The following is a 17,750-nucleotide window of genomic DNA, read 5'->3' as shown; positions in this document are numbered from 1 at the left end:
TAACCAAGGTAGATTGTGGGGGACGTTAGTCTGGTAACCAGGGTAGATTGTGGGGGACATTATTCTTGTAACCAGAGTAGATTGTGGGGGACATTAGTCTGGTAACCAATGAAGATTGTAGGGGACATTAGTCTGGTAACCAAGGTAGATTGTGTTGGACATTAGTCTGGTAACCATGGTAGATTGTGGGGGACATTAGCTAGGTAACTAAAGTAGATTGTGTTGGACATTAGTCTGGTAACCAAGGTAGATTGTGGGGGACATTAGTCTGGTAACCATGGTAGATTGTGGGTTGACATTAGTCTGGTAACCAAGGTAGATTGTGGGGGACATTAGTCTGGTAACCAAGGTAGATTGTGGGGGACATTAGTCTGGTAACCAATGAAGATTGTAGGGGACATTAGTCTGGTAACCAAGGTAGATTGTGGGGGACGTTAGTCTGGTAACCAAGGTAGATTGTGGGGGACATTAGCTAGGTAACTAAAGTAGATTGTGTTGGACATTAGTCTGGTAACCAAGGTAGATTGTGGGGGACATTAGTCTGGTAACCATGGTAGATTGTGGGTTGACATTAGTCTGGTAACCAATGAAGATTGTAGGGGACATTAGTCTGGTAACCAAGGTAGATTGTGGGTTGACATTAGTCTGGTAACCATGGTAGATTGTAGGGGACATTAGTCTGGTAACCATGGTAGATTGTGGGTTGACATTAGTCTGGTAACCAAGGTAGATTGTGGGGGACATTAGTCTGGTAACCATGGTAGATTGTGGGTTGACATTAGTCTGGTAACCATGGTAGATTGTGGGTTGACATTAGTCTGGTAACCAATGAAGATTGTAGGGGACATTAGTCTGGTAACCAAGGTAGATTGTAGGGGACATTAGTCTGGTAACCAAGGTAGATTGTGGGGGACATTAGTCTGGTAACCAAGGTAGATTGTGGGGAACATTAGTCTGGTTACCATGGTAGATTGTGGGGACATTAGTTTGGTAACCATGGTAGATTGTGGGGGACATTAGTCTGGTTACCATGGTAGATTGTGGGGACATTAGTTTGGTAACCATGGTAGATTGTGGGGGACATTAGTCTGGAAACCAAGGTAGATTGTGGGTTGACATTAGTCTGGTAACCATGGTAGATTGTGTGGGACATGAGTCTGGTAACTACGGTTGATAGGGGGTGAGGTGCATTTGTTAGGCTACCTTGAATTTGTCTAAGTGATTCCTCTATTACACTATGTTCAAATTCCAAAACTTGTAGCCTACAGGAAAGTTTGTTTGGGCATGCTTCAGAATGAGGTAAATCACTTATTCAAACCATGATGTCTCGACTGGCGACATATTACCTTCAAAATCCAGTCATCAATTCCTCTTATTGTAGCGGTGCTGTAATAATTGATTTAAATCGCATTGTTAAAGGCAGTCAATATCAATAAAAACACCCCGAAATTAACATGTGATCCTAGTTATGCATACTGCTAAACCTGTCATAATGAATCATGTGTGGACATCGAGAATAATTGTGGTCCACTTCGACTGACTGAACACATTTTTATGTGCATTACAGAAGGATGAGACATATAATGTTCTGCTTCTCATAGTGTTGGTGTCCCAGCATTTAATTTAGATGTCGTAACTTATTTAAAAGTAACTGCCCTGCAAAATTTGTGGAAAAAAATCTCCCAAATATATTTGTTTTTTACGACACATTTAGAGGATTAAGATGGTCTATGGATGTCCATTAGGGGAGAATAAAACGGCAGTGAGGGGAGTAGATGGAGGTGGCAATGGTATCTAAATTTTGTATCTTTAGCAACAAGGTTACAGTATCGGTATAGGTTTGGTCTTGTGTTACAACTAGGCTTAAAGGGCTGGTCAATCTGACTATTTTATTGTACATTATGTTATAGCTATTTTTCTGAAATTTAGGCAACAAATAAGAAGAAAATCGCTTGTTTATGAATGATTATTAGTGGTTTTTCGTGGTCAACATATTTCCATTAAGCCCTCCACCTCGTGGTTGTGAGTAACTATGATGGTAGGTTGATGGTTTTTCACCGAGTACTACAGATTTCAGTTTATTCTCTTCTTTCATAGAAAGTTTTCCCCTGAGAGGTCCACAGGCCCAAATTAATGAGTTAATTGAAATATGTGCTGATGTAAATAAAATGAACATGTTTGAATATTTTGAAAAGTCCAGCCATAATTGTGCTTAATGTGTTTTTTCATTGTATGCAGATATATGTATATTGTTGTAATATAGATTCTAAATTTGGAAAGTATATTTCATATTTTTCAGGAAACCACGGTTAAATTCTCAACTGGTAGCTCAGCAAGTTGCACAGCAATATGTTCCTCCACCCCCCAAGAAGGAGAAGCTGGAAAATGGAGCACTGGAGGAGGGGGAGGAAGAGGATGGTGTGGAGCGGGAAGAAGAAGAAGAAAGAGAAGAGACAGTCGACAGTGATAGTACGCAGGAGGACTACCGACTAGAGTTACCTCCCCCTCCTATAGAAACCACAACATTGAATACCATTAATATCAAAAAGGAGAAAAACCATACAAATACAACAAAAAAGAATACAAATCAACAAAGGTAAACACACTGGCTTCTGTCACTCAGCATTGCTATAGAACTATATACTTTAGATTAATGACTGCAGGCATTCAAATATGAGTTAAAATTTAAAATTTGAAAAAAAAAATCAATATGGGCGTTATAAGAAATGTTGTATGTTTACTTTTGTAGACATGTATTGATTATCATATCACTTTTTTCAGAGAAAATTTTATTGTTTTTGTCAAAAAACTTTTTTAAGTGGCCGATTTTTGTACACTGAAAGCTTTCTTTCATCGAGCAGTCGACATTGAAACTGTGACACCCAAAATTAAACCACAGACCATGTTGTAAACCACTACCATATTCTTATATTAGATTGACTTCAGTATTTAAGTGTTTTACTAAATTATAAAGACGAGTTTGAGGTCAACATGAACAGCCCACTTAAAATTTTATCCTAATTGGATCCAAATTATGCTGTAAAAAACAGATCTTTAGGGTTCCTTTGGCTACATTATAAAGGAAATGTTATATAGATCAAAGTTTAAATGAGATGATAGAAAATAAAAACTAGAAACTGTATATTGTAAATAATAATTCTGGTGTAGTTTAAGCATAATTTTGTTATGTTAATTATGTTTAAAAATTAAATAATATCTGAAAACTGGAGGTCAGAGTGCAGTGTTTGAATGAATTCATTTATCAACAAATTTGTTTACAAAGGAACATGAATTTTGAGGTTTTGTTGAGGTATATGTGGTTAACTACACTACTCACAGCTGCACATTAATCAGTATTAATAACCAGTTAATGTAATTACATTATGTCTTTTATCTGAATTAATGGCAACCTGTAAAGACACTTTCTAGCAAGATTTTTGGGCCAAATATTTTGTTACATGTAGTCACTGCCTTTCACAACATGTAGTTGGTTGGCCTGCATATTGATGCTATGATATCTTGATTTGCTTTTCATTTTATTTTCCTCCATTAATTAGTCGTATTGAATATTCATGACTGTGCCTCCTTTGAATTTTAATGATTATGTCCATTCCATTTTCTCAGGCAAAACAAGGAATCTCAAATTCCTATACTCGTCAGTCACCCTCCTTTAAATATTTATGACCTTTTTTACCCTTGTTGTAATTTTAGATTTAGGAAATATACATTCTAAACATTTTTGTAATATTTTGTTATACATAGACACTGTCTGAGGGTTATTGGTAGAAATGAATAAATGTGTAATTAGAGCTCATTTGTTTTAATAGAAGTGAGCTCGAGAGAGACAGGTGTGACTTTCTAATGAGGATTTACATGAAACAACCCCTAAAATGGAATAAAAATACAAAAGAAAAATAAAGATTAATATATTAAAATGAAAGGGACAGATCTTGATTTACAAAGGTTAACAATTATCTTACTTAAGTGAACATTTGTTGATAACATGATTAATTATAAGGTAACGAATATTGATTTACTTGCTGATGTTGATCTCAGGAAATTCCTGAAAATTAACATACTTGATAAGTCATGGGAGTGTAAACAAAACTTGATAAACAGTCAACAACAGCAGCTTCTATAACGACAAACTTGTGGTAATAACAGTTGGCTGTTAATACTTGTATTCTGTCCGTTAACAATTCGTGTTAACAGTATTTCTCAGAATACTAGAAGGATTATGTTGCATTTTTTGACCATTCGAGGATCCCCATGGGCACCAGTTTTGCGAGCATATTGCACTTTGAGACCGATGGGTCAACTAGATTGTTGACAGGTAGCCGTCTTGGGCTCTCGGTCAACAATATGGCTGTCGGGCAACCACCTTGGATGGCAGCCATCTTGGATTTTGATAGTTGAAGTTTGTTAATTATAAATTTCCGTTATAGCTCAGAAAGTACTGAGGGCTTTATCACAAATTAGATATGTAATATCCCTGTGAACTCTTGTTGTGCATATTGCATTTTTGGATTGATCAGTATGATGGCCATGGTTTTTATATACACCGCTCCCTTTAGCCTTCCCCACCAATCAATTGTAGACTTAGGCGTGGCAATTAATAGCATTATAAGGTCTGAATTAGTTGTGCTCCAGCAGAATTGAATGTATTTCTTAGCATGCTTTAGTGAGATAAAAACTATAAATCTAAATTATGTGTCCTAGTAGGGTTGGGTGCCTTCTACAGTATTGCGTCCATGAGATAGATAACCATATATATATATATGTATGTCTGAATTAATTTAGTACTTGTAAAATTAGGCACCTTTCACTAAAACTTCATTGAGAGGGCACTGTAAACCTGAATTAATTGTGTTCCTATTTTTGGAAACCACATGTAGTGCCTGTACTGTCCAAATTTTTCAATTTTGTAAAAATTTCCAGTCAGTTTAAAGTTATTCTAAAATCATTTTCATAAATTTGATGAATAGTTCAGTTTCTTATAACATATGATATATTATTCCATGGACATGAACAGAAGCATAATATCATTATAATATGGACATGAACAGAAGCATAATATCATTATTTTATGGACATGAACAGAAGCATAATATCATTATTTTATGTACATGAACAGTAAGATATTGTTATTCCATGAACGTGAACAGTAGCATAATTTTATGATTCTATTGACATGAACAGACGCATAATATTATTCTATTGACATGAACAGAAAATATAACATCATTATTCTATGGACATGAACAGTAACAAAATTTCATGAATCTATGGACATGAATTTGAACAGTAGCATAATATAAAGCTTTAGAGTACAAATAAAGTGGTCAATGAGTTTGATAACTAGCATACTGCCAAACAGCACAAAAGAAAATAAAATTTGGGTGTAGGTAAAAAAACACTAAAGGAATTGATGTGTAGCATGACATATTGAAATACGATGAATGTATTGTGGTATAAGGAAAATTTGTATGCATTGCTGTCGTTCTAAAAGTCAATGTGAAGACGACTTCCGTCATTTGGTTGGTTCTGGTAAATTGGGATGCTGTCAACATCACGAGATGTTCAGAAGGAAAGATTAGCAGGTAGTTGTCAGCGACAAACTACTCAATAAATCACATTTGATGTAGACGAAGGTGTAATTAATTAAATGTTTCTTGGTGTGACTTGGTGGACAGGTGACGGACTGGACAGACGTTCCTATACAAACTCACGTCATCATCATGGCTACCTAGGCCGCCTCTTCACATATACCAATCACCACCCTGTTATTTCCTCAATCTGTGACAAGTTCCTCAACCATATGTGTTGTTGTCAATCCAAACCGGTCAGGTTTTCAATGTCCCTGCCTTAACACACTTCTACAACACATATATCCGTGAATCAATAAAGATATTAATAATACTAATACATGTCTCTTGATTATTTTGATAAAGAATTGAGATGTTAATATTAAAATTGTATTTTGACTTAATAGAAATAATTGTGTAAATTTTTAAATGTTTACAATATGTTCTGGTAAAAAAAAAAAAAAAAATCAATTTGAAAAGTATTGAGCTCACCTTAGTATAATCTGTTTAAAATGTGACTACTGGTACGTCTTTTTCTTTAGAAAAATGTTACGATGTTCACATTCTTTAATGGACAAATGTTGGTCAATCCACTAGCACTTAGTCATCCAACATACAATTTACACATGGGTGTTAGTGTTGTGGTAAAATTTGTGGCGGTCAGTTGGAGACTCAAATCTGGGTATTAAAGCGTTCGTACATGTTGGTGTTTGCACGACTTTGGATCTGTATGGCGGGTTGCACGTTGTATCCTACAAACTTGACCACAAGCTACTTTAAAAACAAGAAACCAATGTTATACAAACTGGAGGCGGGGGTGTACGTGTTGAACAATCAAAACCCACTTGTCACATAATTAGAAAGTAGAGATATTATCTGGGACTATAAGATTATATTTGGAGGACAGTAGGAAGTTGAACCTCTGGTCACAATAGCCTGTGAGAAGTGGGCCATTTTGTCACATAAATTAACCTATATATGGCCTCAGAAGATACAGTCTGTGTTACTTATTGTAACAGTATGTACGTATTTGGTCTTTATTTGTTACATAATGGACAATTCCTTATTAGGCAATTTATCTAAGCATTAAATGACCCATTCAAAGGAATATTTCTTTGTGTTTACATTTCCAATATGAAAAACAGAAATTTTATTCAATAAGAAAATTAGAAAAAAATATTAACTGATGTGGGGATGCTGAATTTGTAGAATTGATTGAAATAATTTTAATTTTGAGCGGAAATTTTCCAATGTTATTTCACAGAAATGAATTCAAAGTTTTCTTTTGAAACTGATAGTGATTATAGATTTTGAATAATCAACCCCAAAATGAAAAATTTTCGAAGCACAAAACAAAATTTCCACTGTGAAAATTTAGCTTTAAGCCATTCACATACATTATTAATAAATCAGATATTATTCTCGTTTTTTTTCAGATCTGCCAAACTACGGAATATCGACCGAAGTAGTGCGCGCGAAATAGCTGTTACAGTGGGAACAGTGACGGTAACTATTACAGACTATCAACCCAAACGTGAACGTAAAACCTCCACAGAAACCTCCAGCAATGTGACATTGGATAGTTTTGACAATTCATCGTCGTCATCGGGCGTGAGTAACGACCCCCGGGAAGACGTGACAATTAACACAAACAACCACCAAACCTGACCTGGAGGGTTGTAACGTCATTTCATATTCTCATTCTACACAGTGGTCAGTGCTGACCACCCAAAACAGTGTGCCATGTGGATTTGTGGCAATAATGTTGTTGCCATGGTGATAGGCAATGGTATTATTGTCATTGTGATTGGCAATGATTCTGTTGCCTAGGAGATATTGCAATGGTGATTGGCAGTGATAATATTGCCAAGTTGACATTGCCATAAGCATTGTGATTGGTAATAATGCCATTGCCAAGAGGATGTTGTCATAATGATGGGCAATTGTGTATATTGCCAATATAGTGGCTTCCGTTGGTGTGTTTGCCATGTCTGGCAATTCTTCTACTTCTGTAGTCTTGTGTTATATAATTATTGACTTATGTAGTCTATTGCAAATTATTCATACTTTTGAGTTACTATGGAGAAAGAATCCATTGAAAAGGTGAAAAGGGGTGAATTTCCAAAGAGAAACATTTTTGTCTTTGATCAATCCCATTAGAAACTTGTTATTTCTGCCTTACACACATGATAAGTCCCTATTGAAGGTGATTCCAGCATGACACTTGATCTAGTAATTCCACTTTCCATTAAAACGCTTTCCTCAAACAAGCTATGATTGCAGTCAAATTCTTTTTGTGTAACAAGAAACCTGTAGATGCTGTGTACACTTTCATTTTGCTGTAAATTTTTAGATGAATTCTCAAATTTTAAAATGTTTTTGGCGATATCTTTGGGCAATATGCCATTATAGTTGCTTTTGACCATCAACACACCTTTTGAATGTTAGCATATGATGAAATATTAGAGTTTTTTTAACTGTTTGTCATTGGTTGAAGTAAAAGTTCATTCTGTGGTATACCTTTAATTCAGCCTTGTTAGATCGTTAGTGATCATTGTTAGTGAGGTATGCGTAGAAATAACATGTACAAGTCTAATGAAATTGATCATAAATATACAACTTCTGCCATCTGATATAGCAGATGTATGGAATATGTGCGACGGTTTGTGTGTGTGCGTGAGAAGCATTGATCACACCGCTGGTAAAAGTGATATTCATGTATTATTATATCAAATCATTGTGGTATTTACATCTTAATTATTAACTGCTTAATGTTAAGGTAATCGTTTTTACAGTCAATAGTTTTGTCGTTTTTGTCTCAGCTGTAACGTTATGGCATTCTTAACCAGAGGTGATTTCTGTAGAGTATATAAAAATCATCATTTTTTGCTGGAAACTTGTATATGTGACAAAATAACAACAGAAAGATGCTATCAAGCTTGTTTTCTTCTCACCTTCTATGTGAAAGAAGAACCCTTTTTAAATCTCTTATAAAAAAATCTCCCTGGACCTGCTGGATTTCCTGTTTATATAATTATACATGTGACACAGTAACATTAGGTGACTTATCCTGTTGACACAGTTACACACAGTAACTAATCTATGGTCCTGACAATCATTTTAACAGAAAATTTGTCTTGTTTTTTTTATCTGAATTTCTCTTGTTAAACATTTCATTGAAACGTTGTGCTGCTAAGCTTTGTCATTCTTACTTTATAAAACAGGTTCAGGAAGAAAACAATAAAGATGTGCACAAATACTAAGTACTGTTAGCCTACAATACATTGTCATTTAAATTTTTATAAAGATATGAATTTACAGCAACACAGTTCATTCATGATATACTTCATTACTGGGCCTTGTTTTGGTTGCTTTTAAATTTTACTTAAGTTATTAAACCTTGTAACTGCAGGTTGTGTCAACTCTACGGAAGTTCAGATGTCTTCTCTATTGCCAAGACTTCTCCCATACACAGGTCAATGTATGCTACATATGATTCTGGTAACTTGTTGATATTAAACTACATACCTGTCCAGTAAGTAGTTGCATACAGTGAATATTGGACTGGTCTCTTCAGCAACAGAGTGGACATCTTTAGAAAGCTCACTGTATACTCCTTTCAGAAGTGAGCTTTTTAAAAAAAGTGTATCTTTAATGAATGCTTATAATTAAATTTGTGTATAAGTGCTATGGAAAACTGAATGCGTATACGCAAAACACCTTAATTTATCTTTGATTTTTATGAGGACATAAGTACTTAAAATGGAACTGAATATAATCATGCTATTGACTGGACATTGCATTGTAAACAATTTCAGAAAAAAAAGGTTGGGGCGACAGTAGTTTTAATGGTATGATGTATAGAGTATATATATGTATCTAGAACATTGTGATTGGAACAATAAATAAAAAACAGTTCACCTTGTGCGGTCAGACACATGACCTTACCCTTCGTTAAGGACAGGTATCATTGACGAGGCGGCAGGCGCGAAGCTGTCGCCTTCAGTATGACTCACTACTCAGCTTAACACGGAAGTAGTGGACCACGAGGATATATGCAAATTAGAAATCTTTGTTTATGTTGGGATAAAGTGTTTTGTCATTGAACAATTTAAAAAACTTTCTGTACTCCTGGAGTAACTTAGAAGGAAGCAAGACTGCTTTTCCTGCCGTGTAGTCTTGGAGGCGGTGTTCGATAGCTTAGCAAACATCTGTGAAAAATTTCAGGAAATGATATACCTTGTTTCATAAATATTTTAACATAAATTGCCATGTATACAGCAGCGTGTAATGTCGTAAATTGACGTAATAAATTACACAACTATTTAGCCAGGTTTTATATATTACCTGTTTGAGCGAGTTCCGATGTTTTTATAGATATGTATTAATGTTCACTGGTATTGAAGAAGGATATGAATTTTTTTAAAACACGAAAATTATGAGTCAAAAGATGTCATTTGTACTGAAATGTTTGTAGTTACAAATGTAGCAAAAACAAATATGGACAAACATTCTTTAAACTATGATTTTTTTGCTAACTTTACATTGTACGTATGTTTATGTAGGTCAGAGAGACAATGGTTCTCGCCATTCCAGCTGCATGCGTTTATCCTATATCCTGACAATTGACGACCCAACTGCAGGTCATTCCAATGTCCTGGCCTATATTGTTATACCAGTAACGGAGCTTGCCAATTTTTCAAATGTATAAAAAATTTATTTATGATACAAATATTATAAGGTCAGGGTTCATTTTCATGGAGCACTTTTATTTCATTACAGTTAAAGCTGTACCAACACCTGGCTATGAGTGTTAGTCTCCAACCTGTCGTATATTATACACTAGTTCTATCCCACTATTCACAATGTTTTATCAGCTAGTCTTGTTAGCATTGTAACATATATGAAAAAGGTAAATCTTCGTGCTGAAATTAAGCTCTTCTGTAAGAATATTGAATCAGAAATGTGGCACTTTTAACGAATTAGTAGGAGGTTTTTGTTGGTTAGTTGGTCATGTTTTCAATCTGCATCGGCAACAGGAAAGCCACATTCCTGTGATGTTCAGCAGAAATTTGAAAATCATGCAGGCTATTTGAGGTAGTTGGCAAATTGGAGCATGCAGAAAAAATATACATAAATAACATCTTAAATGCATTTTATATTACTGTCTATGGATACTAAAACCATTTAAACTTTCATATACTATCAAATGAATTGTACATTATATTTAAAGTTTATTTTAGATATACAATGTATATATGTATATTTTTACATTGAAATATTCACAAAGAAGCTCTGTTGTACTTATCCAGAGAGACAAATATGTAGATAGTAAATACTAAACATGAAAAATTGCTTGGGTGATCCATTTGGCATTATTAACGGGAGACTAGCTACTAGACTTCATTGAAAATATATACCAGCACTTCTACATTCTTCAAAGTCTGTTGAGAAAAATCATAAAATCCAAAGTCGGCCAGACATTTTTAATTGATAAAAGAATGTACTACTGTCATGATCAGCTCTTGAGATAAAATCTCATTTTAACAATTATCACAAGATGCTAATCTAGTGTGTATTAGGTAGAGTTAAAAGGGAGGATTGAGCCCCGGAACCGGCTATCATCTCTCCGCTAATTTTACAACAAATGAATCGTCTCATCTCGATTCAGCTGATTCTCCCTATCAAATAAGTTCTTCTTAGTCTAGGTACATAATTAATATACATGTTAATCGTCTGGATAAAAATAAAGCAGTTATTTTTATCCAGTCTGGGTTTTGACCTTGATATTTTTGTAGGACTACCTAAATTTGCCAGCTGTATATATACTTTAGCACTTTATCGGTATTTAAGTGTTCTGATTATGATCACGTATCACAAGACTGGCTTTTTCTGCAACCAATATATGAGCACCTTTGGAAATGATAAGTAAAAAAAAAAAATTCAAAAAATATAGGAACTGAAAAATATATGCAAACACTGGTATTGTAGACTCTGAATAAAAGATTAGAATCTCTTTAGTTTGTCTGGAAGTTTAGTACATACTAAAATGCTAACATAATTTTCCAGACCAGGGCAGTAACACTCGCCCAAGTGGTTACAAAATTCTTTCAGAATAAATACAGGTGATGAAAATAGCTGATGACTAACAGTGGCCATTTCTACATACCGTGGTAGCTAGCTAAAACAATGCTGATTAACAATAAAGTATGATTTTCTCCCTTTTATTTATTTTATTTTTTGAGGGGAGATTAATCCATTATTACAGTTTTGTAAATAAAACTAAGATAAACTTGTAATATCATGACAGCTTGTTTTAACTTATATTTTGTATCTTTAGAAAGGTATGCGATATGTTCAGAATGATTTTGTGGTCTTGCACATAGAGGTTTCTTCAACTTATGTATGTCTATTAGAGAACAATGTCTGGACTTTATATGAATGCTGATTAACTTAAGTACCTTTTCCCATACTTATGATTTAAATCATGTTGTGTATGAACAATTTCAAAGATTCAATATTTACTGGCTTCCAAGCTAGGAGAAAAACTGCATTTTGTGATTTCAAAGTTTAGCTCCATTAAATGGGGACATAACTTTTCATCTCATTTTAGTTTTCAAAATTGTTCCTAGTTATGAAACATCAATGTATCTCATAATATTATTGGATATTAACTCACATGGTTAATGTTTGAAGAAAAATAATGGTTGTTCTTCTGTGAGAACAATGGATGAGAGATAAAGATAGTGAAAGTACGAGAGTGAAAGAGATTTTTGATGTAAAAAACACTGGTACCGATTTATATATATCATGTTAAGTGTGTCGGAACTATAAATAAAGCATCAGAATTAAACCTTTATCAACTTCTCTTTTATTGTGCATTCTGATAGCGAATTTTTAAGATTGTATCCGTATAGTCAGAAGTCGGATATAAACATATACTGTAATTCAACATTCTTTCATGAATGGTGTAATCTAAGTAAGTTTGCGAAGATTAAAATTTGTGGATTGATATTGAAGGGAATTCCTATCAATATAAATAGTGAAGATATTGATTTGTGGAAATAAACTTCAGAAGATTTATTGGATCACAAAATTCGTGAAAGAAAATCGCATGTAAAAGTTTGTTACAGTATTCGTACTTCCGCAATTTCTGTTTCAAGTGTCGGATCGCCAGCTGTCAATCAAACCGTGCAGGTATATGCACGTGACATACCTGCACGTGACTGCATTTGGCATGGTGTATGCTACAACATTGAATAGATACACATGAATTTGCGAGCAGAAGGTACACATACTGCCTTGCGATCAGTCAATTTATTTTCGTAGATATAAAGTTTTATGGACTAATTAGGTACAATTGTGGTAAAAATTGAACCGAGATGAATTTTAGCAAACTGGTCTTAATCTATAAGTAACTTGCATGCGAATTAAAGATTAATAGAATCTTACATGAGACTGTGAAAGATTTTGGCCGCTGGTCAACTCGCGGATTGCTTATGGTCAGCGCCAGCAGACTTGATTACCATTTCTAAGAGACTTTGAATATATAAACTTAATATATTTTTTGAAGACTCCCATGATTAATTTGATGCATGACAATCACCACTTGGATGATGAATTTATTTGTTACAGTGTTTCATAATGAAGAATTCTTTAAACATTAACTTTCCTTAAAAATACATGTATTATTACTCTAGCACTTGGCAAAGGTTCATACCTAAAAGGAAATACCAGAGGCGTTGTATGTCGTCATTAGGGCTTATCAATTTGAGTTTGTCTCTCACACCTTGTCTCTGTATGTTAACTGTTGAAGATGGGAACCAATTCTCTTAAAGTGTGCATGGTAACAAGGTTTAATTCCATCAGGCTCTGATTTCTCGAAACAAAAGTACAGACTTAAGTCAAAACTTAACTTTTTCTCCTTATATAACTCATGTTGATAAAATTGACTTAAGTCAAATTTGGACTTAAGTTTGTTTCAAGAAATCGGGGCCAGAACTCTGTTGATTTAAATGCCGGTCTGCAAATTAAAAAAAAAGGTAGTTATGGCCCTTTAATTTACCATTCAGTCACTTTTGGCTGGGAATGTCTTTGTTAGCAGATAGATCTTCTCTTTGAACAGCTTAGATTACAATATATGTCATCTGAAAGACTTTTTTTTTTTTTACACAAATTGATTACAATGTGTATTGTCACAAAGTCATATCAGAAAATATTATTAAACAATCTTCATTTGCCCATAAAGTGATAATTAACTAAAAACATTAAACTCATTTTAATGAATGAGGGGCCGCGGTGGCCGAGTGGTTAAGATGTCCCGACATATTACCACAAGCCCTCCACCTCTGGGATGCGGGTTCGAATCCTATGTGGGGCAGTTGCCAGGTACTGACCGCTGGTCGGTGGTTTTTCTCCGGGTACTCTGGCTTTCCTCCACCATCAAACCTGGCACGTCCTTACATGACCCTGGCTGTTAATAGGACGTTAAACTAAACAAACCAAACCAAACCAAACATTTTAATGATATAAATAAACAACCAGCTTTATGGGGAAAATGATGTTTTCTTTTGTCAATACACATTTTTAACATGGGGAGGTAACTCCTGTATATACACAGACCTCTTAGATATTATGACAGGTTGGGCTTTGTGTTGTAGTTCACCTCTCTAATGAAGTATATCGCTTCATTACACCCGTACCTTTGAATATGTGCAGCCTCTGTCTGGCGTTGAAAGATTCTTCCCACCTGGCCATAGGTTTAATTAACTGTATTTTAATTACCTTTTAAACAATGGGATGATGACTTATCAGTTTTTTGTTTAATTTATGCAATTCATATGAACTTTTGAGTTCATTCTTTAAACAATGCCATATATATCTGTATACAGTGTTTGTTCATAAGTTATAAACCTTAAGTAAATTTAGTATGAAATACGTTGGTAACTTGATCAAGACTTCAAAACTTCCAGGTGTTCTTTTCTATATATATTTACTTATCTTTGAGAGTTAATCTAAATCACTTAAATCTCTGAACACAGGGAACTCATTACCTGTATTTATCTAATTAAAAATCAAGATGATGAATTGATAATGAAGATCACAGGGAGATACCCATCTGTTGGAATCAATATAAACGCTTTTATCATAATGATATATATTATGTTTAATAGTGCACTAATTTTAGTCTAAATTAATATTAACAAAAAAAAATTGTATCTGCAACCTTGACATTTTGTTTTCTAACATGACGTAGAAGACATTGAAGATAGCAACAAAAACAAAAGGCTTAAAGGGCATGTGTCATACACCTTTTAAAATGACCAAAGGTGACATAAAAATCTATGAATTATATTGAAAACACTTTCCAAGCTTAGAAATCGGTCACAACGAAATGTACTGTGTAAGATTATGCCTTAACTTATCTCAGTAGATAAAAAATCTAATTAATACAAAATTAATAAAATATATATATGAAAAACATCATAACCTAATTGATGCCCCTTCTATCTGTCTGGGTCATTTATAATGAAAGGCAAGACTTATTGCTACTTAAGGGAAAAACGAAAAAGGCAGAAAAAACATGAAAGGAAGCAGACTTGTCAAATCATCATTGATAAGAATTTAAAAATACTAGACTAGGGTTTTGGCCGTCTAATAGACCATGAAAAGGCCAAAGTCAGTTATTGAATGGGACCTCCGACTATCTTGTCAATCACAGTTTAAATTTGACAGCTACATAATAAAGAATAAATACATAAAAAAGCCAATAATGTGTGTCTGTAATGTAATAATGTGTGGTTGTCATTAGGGAGAATTACTCTAATCATCGATTGCATATTAACAAAATATTCTTCTACAATCATCCCACTTTGAAAATTGACCTCTGTAGAAAATTTAAACAAATTTCATTAACAGTTGTAATCATAAAATATAAAAATGAATTTTCCTTATAAGTAACCAACAGGTCTTTGATAGAAAAAACTGAATAAAGATCTTATAAATGAAACTAGACAAAAAAAATAAATAGTTGATTTCAATTAACAGAAGCTATGATAAATACTTATTTAATTGCACAGACAAGGACAAATATGTATTATTATCTGTTGTAGCTGGTCTTTGATCTACAGCTAACCTCATTATCTAATGATAGAAGTGCGTTAAAGAGTCGTTAGATTGGATGATAAAACTTCCCAGTAACCTCAGACCCGTTTGGCCGTCTGCTTGTCAGAGATTTGATGTGATGTCTGTCTCCCGTCCAGTAGAATGTCTTACAGATCCAGACATCAGCAGACCATCTATTGCCAACAAGTTGTCTTAGATTGTAAAAATTTTATTGATCTTCAATGAAAGAAAATGCTAAATTGAATAAATTACTTTTCTCAATTGTGTGTTTATACATTTACATTACAACATTTAATTGTTTTGTTAATCTTCATAATGATATGCAATTTAAGTCAACTTTACAAAATTGATTACACGTATATTAAATGAGATATTGTATTCTGATGGTTTTGGCAGTTAAAATATTCTTCAATTTGCAATATCAAGGTTTTGTGAATCTTTTTAGATTTTGATGAATATATGCCGAGTCACAGCAAATATTAGATTACAAATTGAAATGTTAGTGTGGTCCTCTTCTGGTTAGTATCTCTCGCTCCCTCTTTGGGTTTAAAATCTGTGAAAAATTTTCCCTCTCATATGAACGATGAATAACTAATTTGTAATTATTTATCTGATTTTCACAACAAAGACTTCTGTTTTAGTACACATTAAAGATACCCAACTGCTCACAAAGCATAAATAATACTCATCATTTGAACAATAATTTGTTTTTAATCGTGTATCATCATCAGAGACCCACGGGTAATTGTGTATATGTATGACTAAGTAACACAGAAAATAATATGAAATAATTTCATTTTGCTTTTGGTGCCCGTGTAATCAGTACCTCATTCCATATAGGACAAAGTGCCATGCATTTCTTTGAGATGCAGTTGATTTTTAATGTTTTTATTTTAAAGTAAAATTGAAATTTTCTCAAACTTTTCGTTGGTGGTAATGATGTAAAGTAAGAAACTTTTCTAAGTGAAGAAAATACTGAATTGTCTCTTCCTGTTTTTGATAGAGAAAAAATACCATTCATCAGCAGTGTTGCATTTTGTTAAATAAAAAAAAATGATTGTGAGATATAGCAATATTGCAAATCTTATTAAGATGTTGTGGCCAGATAACTAGTGCTAGTCACTGGTCAGCAGTCTTTAGCTCATTTGCTCCAACAGTTATCTTTAGGTATGGTTCTGCATCCATTGTCTGTCTGTATGTCACCTTTTCTAATAAACTTTTCAATAAGCAATAAGACCAGATTGATATACACTGTATAATATTGCACCTGTAACATGTTGGGATGAAGAGCTTCCAAATTTTAAATTTAAATAAATAACCTTGACCTAACTGGACAGCAATCCACTAGACCCCTGAGAGTATGTTTTAACTTTTGAGTTTGAAGCATATGTCTATTTGTCCTATATGTCTTGACTCTTCAATTTTCTGAGAAATTGTGAATTAACTTCTGAATCTGCTAAAATTCAAGTGTCAACTGGATACCCTGTTCAAGGTCACAGGGGTTAAAAAAGGTTAAACCTTTGCAGACCTTTATTTAAAGTGAATTACTATGTTAAAACATTGAAAGATCTTAAATGCTGTCTGAGTTATTAGCCTATTAGACATGCAACAGAATCATCAGATAACAGGTGAGAAAGCAGTTGTTTTTTTTTGCATATACTTCTATTTTAATTATCTCTGGGTACTTCCACCTTCATTCAGGGGTGAGGCTGTTGGATTTTATTAGTTTAATGTCCTATTAACATGCCAGGTTTGTTGTTGGAGGAGAGCTGGAGTACCTGGAAAAAACCTTCGACCAGCGGTGGGGGAGTTAGAAAGAAGAATGATCGAATGACAGATTTTCTCACTGCCCAGTCCTGGACCATGATCTTCAGAAACCTTTTGATTGGCCTGTTGTTTTTATAGGCTTGCTCCCCTGTATCATTTATCTATAACTTAAATCTACAAACTTAATTAACTGTCATTTAATTAAAATATATTCTTTTTTCTTGCATATTTACCATTCAAATTTTTATTTTTCAGAATACAATTACGTCTGTT

General features: G+C 33.9%; 1 protein-coding gene across 1 annotated transcript; it reads left to right on the top strand.

Moving 5' to 3' along the window:
- Positions 1-1,294: 1,294 nt before the first annotated feature.
- LOC138336536 (RING1 and YY1-binding protein-like) lies at positions 1,295-12,438 on the top strand. The gene is made up of 3 exons (XM_069286051.1): positions 1,295-1,299; positions 2,300-2,596; positions 7,022-12,438. Exons 1-3 carry the CDS (start codon positions 1,295-1,297, stop codon positions 7,251-7,253), a joined length of 534 nt encoding a protein of 177 aa, XP_069142152.1. The 3' UTR covers positions 7,254-12,438.
- Positions 12,439-17,750: the final 5,312 nt, after the last annotated feature.

Source organism: Argopecten irradians, chromosome 12 (genome assembly GCF_041381155.1).
Source record: "Argopecten irradians isolate NY chromosome 12, Ai_NY, whole genome shotgun sequence".
Lineage (NCBI taxonomy): Eukaryota > Metazoa > Mollusca > Bivalvia > Pectinida > Pectinidae > Argopecten > Argopecten irradians.
Note: the sequence above shows the minus strand (reverse complement) of the source record. Positions and strands in the feature narration are given on the sequence as shown.